Genomic DNA, 11,351 nt, shown 5'->3' with positions numbered 1-11,351 from the left:
TCACTTCACGCGTTCCAGAGGACAACTAGCACTGTAGCAGCACTGTTCATCACTGTTCACGCACTAAAAAATATTAAAAATGGGTTACACGATACTATTCACATATTTAAAAATTATTTTGCTACAGTACTTTCAGTTTTCAGTTTCAGCAACAATAAGTTCCATCCAAACGGATCCAAAGTGACTTTTTGTGTAGCAAAAAAGCTAAAAATTTAGATTCGCTGCTGTGAATGCTCTAATTAGCTTTGTATTGATGCAATTTTTACTGGTTTATACTTTATAGAGTCCTCAACCAATTTTGGGAATTTTTATGTTTTCATTGTATTTAACTTAAATTGGAGGTGGTAACAGGATGTCGAAATTAACGCTTTGTTAGAATTTGCAAAAGGGTTTGCTTTCCCTAGAATGCCTCATAATCAAGCTGAGTATGACTAGAGTTGCTGTTCGAGTTTTTTTGGAAGATCAAATAAAACAGCAGTCATATATATAGATAAGTAGTGATTTGATAGTTAGATCCATCATATAATCATATGTGCCCTCCTAAATCCTTCGGTGGCGTTTTCAACCGTCATCGGAATTTTTTTTTTTTTTTTGAATTTTATATTTTCTCTAGAAACCATAAATTTGATAATAGCAGTTTGTATATTATAGACAAGATTTCTATCCAGTTGTGAAATATTTCAAATTTTTTGCTAAGTTCAAATTTCGGAGATATTGTCTTTAATAGCTAGGGTCAAAATTTAACTTGAATGCAACTGTTGATAGTTCGGCCATTAGCTTTGAAGGCTCCAAAAATTTAACTTTTTAGTGTTTGGTCTTTCTTCTTTACTTTTACTTAGGCGGTTGCATTTGGGTAGGTTTAAGGTGGGCATAATTGTTGGGTACATAAAACTTATTTACTTATTTATTGTCTATTTAACTAATTACTTCTAACTCAAACCCAATTATTATGAGTAAACCTCAATCCACCCAATTACCCAATAATTAAAATTACCAAAATACCCCTAAAACTTTAAAATGATCAAAGTACACCTAAAATCCTTTAAAATGACCAAAATACCCCCAACCTTAGAAAAGACCAAATTTGCTAAAAAATCACTAAAAAGTACCAAAATACCACTGAAACCTAAAAAATGACCAAAATACCCCCGAAACCTAGAAATTTACCAAACTACCCTTGAAACTTAGAAAAATTACCAAAATATTCAGTAAACCTAAAAAAGGACCGAAATACCCCCCTTAAACCTAAAAATGACCAAAATATCCCTGAAACCTAAAAATTAACCAAAATACCCTCTAGACCTAAAAATATTCTTTATTGTGTCAGTTTTACTTTATTGTGTCACCATGCTCTGGTTGGTTGTTATTTACTATTTCTCATCTGTATAGCTCTAGCTAGTATTGTTAATCACTCATGATTTTGTCCATTGTAATGCTAGTCTGTATGGTGGGAACAAGAGCGAATAAAATAAATTAGTATTATTTTCATGATATATGCCTTGCCTTATTGTGCTGAAATTTTAGTTGTGAAGTATGTTCTTCATTCTGTTTCTTTGTAGAACTATATCCCATTGGAAGAATTTCGCCTTTTCATCCTTGGACTAGAAATAAGACTTAAGACAGGTTTCTATTACTGTTGTGAGCTTTTCATCATGGTACAATACCACTGGTATTGTGGCCTTGACTCTGTAAGGTGTGTCTCACACACTCAAGAATATTAGCTAACAAGATTTCATTATAAACAATTAAAAAAATATATGTTAGTTGGTTTGCAACCCATGCATATGCATGGATGCATTTAAAATAAACCTAACAATTTTTAAAAAAATTTAAGGCTTTTAAAACATTTTTTCTAGTAGTGATCCAATACACCATTTTATAATTAAATAAAAAATAATAGAATCCAATACTATTTATCTATTTAGTTACCTTTGGTTTAGCAAGACTTCTAACTCAAGAAAACATCATTTGATGTACCAAGCTCTCAAAAAGCTAGAAGCCAAATATGAGGAACTGTTATTAATATTTTTTTATGTGGAGATAAATTTGGTGCATATTACAAATAGCAATCACGAATACGAAGTCAGTTTTCATAATAAATTAAATTAATAAATAAATTATTTTAGTTTAATTCTTACACAGTAGTAAAAATTGTTTGTAAAAATACTTAAGAGACTAAATGGTATGACTTAATGTGATGAAAAAAGATATATAAAGAACATGCCATGAAGAACCATTAGCTAAAATGATATAGTGCCTAATAGGAATCAAATCGAAAAAATAATATGATTTGCTAGATAGATGTTTTGTTAGAATTGGAATCAATGACCTAAGAGGAAATTAATTGGCCACACATGCAACAATACTTGAATCAGCAAATGTAGCAGTGGAAGAAGAGGTAAGTGTGGTGTGCACTCGTTGAACATGCTCACTAAGTTGAGTAATGGGTGCATCATGAGAGCCAAAACCATGAGTTGCATGTCCAGATGGAGTAGAAACAGGTTATGGTGTGTTTTACCATCAATGACTTGATGCATGTAATTTGGCTTACCAAGTTTCGCCCAATAATAAGACTTGGTATGATTGGAAATACCATAATGACTGCACATCCTATCAAAATTTCCAATAGAATGGCGACCATTACCATGAGAACTACCACAAAATTTACAACCTGCATGACCACCGCGAGAACTACCATGAAAACCATGGCTTCCACTATCACCATGACCTTTGCTGCTTAAAACTGAAAAGAAGACTTTAGGAATGGTGGAGTTTTTTCTCAAGGATAAGTGCAATAATGGAGAATAAGCATTAGCATTTGTAGTTAAGTCCTCACTAGCAAGAACATGATCCTTGAACCCATGTAGATTGGACTCTAAACTAGAAAACAAATAGCTGAAATGTTTGACTTTTTGTTGACCACTTCTTATTGCACTACGTGGCTAAACAAATTTATGCCACATATACAGTTGTACCTTTTAAACAAAAAGGTGCCTATTGATTGAAAATGTACCTGTTGAACAAAAATGTGCCTATTGAATGAAAATATGTTTATTGACTGAAAATTGTGCCTATTGACTGAAGATGTGCATATTATATGAAAAGGTGCTTGTTAAAGAGTTATAATCCTTTGAGTATAAATAATGGTTTATATTTATTTAGTAACTTCTTTTCAACTTCTTCCATTTCATCTTTTTTAGGAACACAAGAAACTGATAGGTTAATACTATAGTGAAAAGGTCCAAGAATCAAGTCACACCAACGGTAGCAAAAATAATACTAAATGAGTTTTTCATTTGGTAACTTTTTCTCTCTAATCTTTCTTAGAAATATGAATTACTGCCACGTATAAAATTAAAAACATAAAGATGTAACTTTTCGTTTGGCAAACCATACCAGCCCTATTTTAGTATTTTTCCCACTGTTGGTGTACACTGTACAATTGCACCATTTCATTGGGTAGTTATTAATTTTTGCAGCCCTCCTCAACTAACCACCCAAGAAATTAGAATATAATGCAGGGTTGGAGGCTCTAGGGTTTTGGTACATTATGAGAAGATTAAGTCTTTTTTTATAATATATATGGGACCCACTAATTGAATTGATGATAAAAAAAAATATTATCTCGAATTTAGCTTCATCCTATCTTATTCTAAAAAAGTTTTATCCTATCTAAAAGACAATTAAAATGACATTCACTATTCATTTAACTACTATTATAGTATATATTCATTTATGAGATAAGCAAGAAACTTAAATACTTGAATTGTGAAATGGGAAAAAAAACGTTAAATGTGGGACAAGATAAAAAAATTCAGAAAAATCGAGGGTTTTGGTACATTATGAGAAGATTAAGTATTTAAAAAAAAATATATATGGGACCCACTAATCGAATTGATGATAAAAAAAAGAAAAAAGATTATCTTGAATTTAGCTTCATCCTATCTGATTCTAAAAAAGAAAAATGTTTGATTTTGAAAAAAAGAAAAAGAAAAAAGTTTCATCCTATCTAGAAGACTAAACAATTAAAATGGCATTTCACTATTCATTTAACTACTATTATAATATATATTCATTTATGAGATAAGCAAGAAAATTAAATACTTGAATAGTGGCCAAAAGCCTTGTAGCTGAATTGGCACCTCTCCATGTGTAAAGTACTTGGGAGTCTAGGGGAGAAAGGGTTCGAACTGTGGGGTTAGCAGCATGTTGTAATTATTTCTCAAAAAAAAAAAAAAAAAAAAAACTTGAATAGTGAAATTGGTAAAAAACGTTAAATGTGGGAGAAGATAAAAAAATTCAGAAAAAATGATTAGGTTGGATTGGTTCGTCAGGGAAGAGTTCTTTTCCTATATTTTTCGGCATCTATGTCTTGAAGGATGGCTTCTTCTTTTTTTCTCTATTTCAGGAGGGGTCAAACTGTTTTGAAAAATCAGAATACATATCATAATAGTGGTTCATATTTAACAAAACAAACTCGACTTACAAATAGCAATTTTAGAGAATACTTACAAGTTTCTTGTGTTTTTAAAAAAGATGAATGAGAAGAAGTTACCAAGTGAATACGAATCATTATTTATACCAAAATGATTATCATCCTTCAATAGGCACATTTTCATTTAATAGACACATTTTCAGTCAATAGACACATTTTCATTCAAAATAAGCACATTTTGGGTTAATAGACACCTTTTTCGTTCAATAGACATTTTTTAGTATATCTAATGTGAATGGTTATGACATTTTAATAAGCACATTTTGGTATATATATTACAACCTATCTTGTATATACCTACATATACAATATAAACTAAACTAGAAACGCAACATTATGTCTCTTATGCCTTCCCACCAAAAACTAATAAATAAAACAACATAAATTTTTTTTTCCTCAAACTATTCATATATCTCAGACAATGGTTTCCTAAATTGGTTAGTAGTGAAAATATTTTCATATATCTCATAAACTCAAAAAACATTATTCTAATGCAAAAAAAAAAAAAAAAAAAAAAAAAAAAAAAATCCGCAATAGAATCCTAAATCTTCTTAGAAAAACCACAACATTCAATTGTAGTACCAATATAAGGTTTCATGCTATGCCACAACCATCCTATAACAACTTTTTTTTTTTGAAAATGAAACTTTTCTTGATCTCTTAAGAACACTTCAGAAATTGAAGTACAACAAAGAAAGGTAGAAGCACATAAAATTCCTAGCATTTAGCCCTATCAATTTAGCAGAGATGATAAACCATTGGAGGCTCTATTTCATTCCAGGTCAGTGATGTCCTGGACTCTCTAGCCGACTTGGCTAACTCATGAGCCACTTTGTTGTATTCCCTTTTCAAGTGCTTGACTTTCCATATATCAAAGGAAGAAGACAGCAGAAGGATCCCTTGAATGATAGGCCTTAAATCTCCATGGGGCGAGTTCGAGGAAATTGCATCAACCACCAAGAGTGAGTCAGACTCAATAATAACTTGCTTGAGCATCTTTTGTCGAGCTAGCAGAATGCCTTCCTCAATAGCTAAAGGTTTGGTGACGTCCACTTCATATTGTGCAAGTAGTAGCTTTGCACTTGCTGCCACAACCACTCCTCTGCAGTCTCGAATTACCACACCTATAGCTGAAGGTCTGCCATCGTTGGACGTTGCTCCGTCAACATTTATTTTATGCATACCCGATGGAGGTGCACTCCAGCCAACCTCCGGAGGTTGCTGTCGAAGAAGATTGACAGCTGCAGCAACATTGTAGTTGGTAAGGGCTTGTTGTGCAGTACCCCAAATTTGTACTGAGGAGAAACCTTGAGCCTCATGAGCCACTTGATTCCGATTGTACCAAATCGACCACGCTGTGACAAAAAATATTTCCAAATCATGGTTGGCTCCAGCTTCCATAATTCGTAGTGCCACATCCACTACGTCATTTGTTTCTGCTAAGAGATTTATTGGGCAAGACTGCCAAAACCACCAAACATCACAAATTTTTTTACAATAAAGAAGAGCATGTTTTGTGCTTTCCCCATCTTTTCCACAAAGAGGGCAGGTTGCATCAACATCAATTCCTCTTGTCACCATATTCAGGCAAGTCGGCAGCCCATTCACACAGGCTCGCCAAGCAAATATTCTCACTTTGGCCGGAATCTTAAGGTGCCACATTTTCCTCCAAAGTGGGGCTCTATAGTCTCCACCTGAGCATTCACCCAAACCCGGTTCTTCAACCAAGGGCAAAGCCACATAATAAGCACTTTTAACCGTAAACATGCCCCTTTTGTTGCCTAACAAGATAATACTATCACTCGGTCAGCTGTAGCTCAGAGGTATATTAAGGATAGTTTCTGCCTCAAACGGGTAGAAAAGTGCTCTTACTCTATTTGCCTTCCAACGTCTTGTGTTCTCATCTATGAAAGATGAGACCATTGGGAAATCATTTATGTCTCTTTCTGGGGAGCAGACCTTGTAGGTGGTTAGGTTAGGGAGCCACTTGTCCTCCCAAATGTGGATCGTTTTCCCATTCCCAACCCTCCATCTAGTGCCCTTTCTTATCACTTCCAGACTGTTATAGATGCTTCGCCAGGCATACGATGGATTAGATCCAAGCTTTGCACCAAGGACATCACCTGCGGGGTGATATTTAGCTTTGTAGAGCCGGGCCACTAATGAATTTGGGTTGGTAAGGAGGCGCCAGCCCTGCTTTGCTAGCATAGCTAAGTTGAAAGCCTTGAGATTGCGAAAGCCCATCCCTCCTTATATTTTTGACTTACACATTTTCTTCCACCCCACCCACGGTATCTTTGCTTCTTGGTTCTTTTGACCCCATCAAAAGTTTCTCATCATTCACTCCCACAAACCCTTAGGAAGTAGGAAACAACTCATCGTGTATGTCGGGATAGTTTGTGCCACTGCTTTAATTAAAATCTCCTTGCCACCCATTGAGAGTATTTTTTCCTTTCACCCTGATAGTTTTTTCCCCACTTTCTCTTTTATTTTAGCAAAAACCTGGTTCTTGGACTTCCCAATTATAGAAGGGAGGCCGAGGTATTTACCATGCCTTGTGTCTTGCATAGGACCAAGAGTGCCCAAGACCTCATTCCTTGTGTCGGGTGTTGTATTTTGGCTGAAGAACACTGAACATTTGTCCGTGTTAATTTTCTGCCCCGAAGCCAACTCATACTTCTCTAGAATCTCCACCAAAGTTTTCTTTCTTGCCTTTCTACCTTACAAAATAATAAACTATCATCCGCGAAGAAAAGATGGGTGATTTTAGGGCTCCCCCTGCAAATGGAAATGCCATTGAGCCCCTGGTTGTTATTTGCCTCCACAATCATGGCTGAAAATGCCTTTGTACACAGCAAAAAAAGGTATGACGACAAAGGGTCTCCCTGCCTTAACCCCTTCAACGGTGTAATGCACCCATGACTCTCACCATTAATTAGGACAGAATAAGAGACAGTAGTTATACACCTCAGAATCCAATCCACCCATCTCTCGTGGAAGCCCAACCTCCTCATGACTTTTTTCTATAAAAATCCACTCAACTCTGTCATAGGCTTTGCTCATGTCCAGTTTTACCGCCATGTAACCATCCTTCCCACTTTTCTTGTGATCTAAATAATGCATTAGCTCAAAAGCCACCAGTATGTTGTCGGTAATGAGGCACTCTGTCAAAAAGGAACTTTGATTTTCTGATATAAGATGAGGGGAACCACTTTGAGGCAGTTAGCAAGAACTTTGGATATCGGTTTATAAGCCACGTTACTGAGACTTATGGGACGAAAATCTTTCATCTTAGATGGATGCTTAACTTTTGGCACAAGAGCAATGTTAGTTCTATTTAGTTCAGTAAATGGAGCATTGGAATTAAGCACATTAAGGACCATATTAGCAGTATCATAACCAACAATGTTCCAATATTTTTGATAAAAAATAGCTGACATACCGTCCGGGTCGGGGGCTTTTGTAGGGTGCATCTGTTGGAGTACTTCTTTGACCTCATCCATGGTAAAATCACGGGTTAGATCATTATTCATCTCCCTTGTAACCTTGGCTGGAATTAATCCTTACTCATCCAATTCTCATAATTTGGATCTTTCTTATCAAGAGGGTTATCCATCACATATTTGAACTTTTGTTTTTCTTGCAATAAGTTTTTCTTGTGTCCTAGACATATAGTTTATACTATTCAACTTTTTTGAAAGGGAAAAGTTTTTTTTTTTTTTTTTTGAGAAGCCAGATCAAGGACCTGGGCCATTTATTGAAACCAAACTTAAAGTTAGTTAACATCATGGAGAACTAAAGGGGCAATGTCTGCTGGCACTTCATGCAGCCAAACCTGAACCCCAACAAATAGCTTAACTTTTTTAGCTAGAGCATCAGCTACTAAATTACAACGACAATTAACAAAAACAAAGTCTACAAACTGAAAAACAGCAGAGAGCATGCGTATATCATCTAGAATGTTGCCGAAGCTAGCGAATGCACCTGCATCGTGTAGAAGGGTGTTAATGACAATTGCTGAATCACCTTCAAACACCACTCGAGTGATTCCCAGTTCCAAAGCAAATTGGACAGCCTTCAAACATGCTAAGGCTTCTAGATCTGCCATTGATTGGGCCATGGGAATGGAAGAGGACAAAGCACCTTCAACTTCACTTGCATTGTTACCGACAACGACACCAATGCCCGCCAAACTTGATCAATGAAACACCGCAGCATCGAAATTTATCTTTAAGCAATGAAGCATTGGAATTAAGCACATTAAGGATCATATTAGCAGTATCATAACCAACAATGTTCGAATACTTTTGATAAAAAATAGTTGACATACCGTCCGGGTCGGGGGTTTTTGTAGGGTGCATCTGTTGGAGTACTTCTTTGACCTCATCCATGGTAAAATCACGGGTTAGATCATTATTCATCTCCCTTGTAACCTTGGCTGGAATTAATCCTTACTCATCCAATTCTCATAATTTGGATCTTTCTTATCAAGAGGGTTATCCATCACATATTTGAACTTTTGTTTTTCTTGCAATAAGTTTTTCTTGTGTCCTAGACATATAGTTTATACTATTCAACTTTTTTGAAAGGGAAAAGTTTTTTTTTTTTTTTTTGAGAAGCCAGATCAAGGACCTGGGCCATTTATTGAAACCAAACTCAAAGTTAGTGAACATCATGGAGAACTAAAGGGGCAATGTCTGCTGGCACTTCATGCAGCCAAACCTGAACCCCAACAAATAGCTTAACTTTTTTAGCTAGAGCATCAGTTACTAAATTACAACGACGATTAACAAAAACAAAGTCTACAAACTGAAAAACAGCAGAGAGCATGCGTATATAATCTAGAATGTTGCCGAAGCTAGCGAATGCACCTGCACCGTGTAGAAGGGTGTTAATGACAATTGTTGAATCACCTTCAAACACCACTCGAGTGATTCCCAGTTCCAAAGCAAATTGGACAGCCTTCAAACATGCTAAGGCTTCTAGATCTGCCACTGATTAGGCTATGGGAATGGAAGAGGACAAAGCACCTTCAACTTCACTTGCATTGTTACTGACAACGACACCAATGCCCGCCAAACTTGATCAATGAAACACCGCGGCATCAAAATTTATCTTTAAGCAATGAAGGTCCGGAGGTTAACGAACAATTTTAAGAAAGTTTTTATGGAAAAAGAAAGTAATTAATGTTTTGATACTTTTTCTACTTCCTATAAAAGTGGTATTAAAATTTCCGAAAATGGTTCATTAACAAATTTTCTAAAGGCTCCTATTAACTAGACCATTTTTCAAATAAAAGATATAGCTATAGCATCATTTTTTTAGTAGGGACCTTTTTCCTTTAGTTGCAATAATATATATTTCTGCAATCATATTAAATACAACTAATCCTCGGTACAATATTAATGAAATTTAGTAAGCTAATAGTCAGTCAATCAAACCATATCAACCCAAAATAAAAGAGAAAAACTATCAAGTTTTAGCACATGCATAAACCCAAGAAAAAAAAAACAAATCTAGGGTTGTTTGGCACGGTTGTTTAAACAACAGTTTTCAGTGTTTAAACAACAATAATACTTCTGACATGTATTTCCATAACACTCAAACATGTATTTTCACAACACTAAAAACTGAATAACAATACTTAAACACTGCTACCAAACGGGCCTAACTTCAATTTACAAATTAACCAACATCCTCACAAGGTAATTAAAATTGCAACATGCCAATACCCCATTTTGGTCCACCTACGCCAACAAACCCAAAAAGCCTAATCTCAACCCAAAATCACCAACTCTGGACCTTGGCAGCCGTGCCTATAGTTTCTCTATGGCAATCAAAGCCCACCTCAACCAAGCTCATAGCTCAAAAGTCCAACAAATCAACTCGGAGAAGCAAAGCGAGTTACACGTATATTTTACATATAATTTATGAAGTACAAAGTTTAACTATAAAATTAGTTGAACTTTATGCTACAACCTTATTCAATATATTTTTATTGGTGATAAATTTTGACAAATCTATCTTTGGATTACATCTTCTTTTTATATCCTCCATATGCTTGCAAAATTTCTAGAAAATTAAAAATCTATAACTACGTCATTAATAAATTGTTTAAATTGTATGTTTTTTTTTTTTTTTTTTTCCTTTCAGTCTCCAATGTTGGCCAAAATTTTGAAAGCCATAACACAAATCAAAAAAGGAAATAGATCTAGAATATCAATATATTTAGAGTTGAAACTCTCAAATACACAAAACTCCACAAATTAGCAAACAACTAGCATCGAATGCTTCCAAAGTCTTATTTAGCCCCTATGAAAGTAAACCAAAGCAAGAAAACCAGTAAAAAAAATAAAAAAATTGAAATCGTAAATAAAAAATAGTATCTATTTTTTTTTAAAAAAAATTAGACTATAAAATAGCTCATAAAAGAGATGTCTTCAAAAATATCTACAAAAACACCATAATTACCTAGGGAGGCCAACGACTCAATCCATGTGGTTGTCGAAATCTGGTAACCATGTTATTACTAAATTCAGCACACCTCGATCATTTAATGATAACCTCAATATTAGAGATATCAGGTTCCAATCTTGGTCGTGGTACAAGTCTATTATATAACTCTAGTCCAAGTTCAGCATATTTAATCTTATTTGAAGTGTAAGCAAAGTAATACTAATCCTATTTGTAGTGTAAGAATTGTAACCCCGTGTAACCATTTTGGTGTATGGTTAGTTTGGGTTTTAGCCTACTATAAATACCTTTCAATAAGTTCATTGTAAAACATATAGCTTAATAGCAGCCATAAAGGGTTTTCTGTTGTGAATATGGACATTCTTTGTGTTTCCAACATAAA

General features: G+C 34.8%; 1 protein-coding gene across 1 annotated transcript; it reads right to left on the bottom strand.

The window, feature by feature from the left end:
- Nucleotides 1-8,270: 8,270 nt before the first annotated feature.
- LOC126690146 (uncharacterized) lies at nucleotides 8,271-8,603 on the bottom strand. The gene has a single exon (XM_050385277.1). It carries the CDS (start codon nucleotides 8,601-8,603, stop codon nucleotides 8,271-8,273), a length of 333 nt encoding a protein of 110 aa, XP_050241234.1.
- Nucleotides 8,604-11,351: the final 2,748 nt, after the last annotated feature.

This window comes from Quercus robur, chromosome 6, assembly GCF_932294415.1.
Source record: "Quercus robur chromosome 6, dhQueRobu3.1, whole genome shotgun sequence".
In the NCBI taxonomy this organism is placed as follows: Eukaryota; Viridiplantae; Streptophyta; class Magnoliopsida; order Fagales; family Fagaceae; genus Quercus; species Quercus robur.
This window is presented reverse-complemented; position numbering and strand designations above follow the sequence as displayed.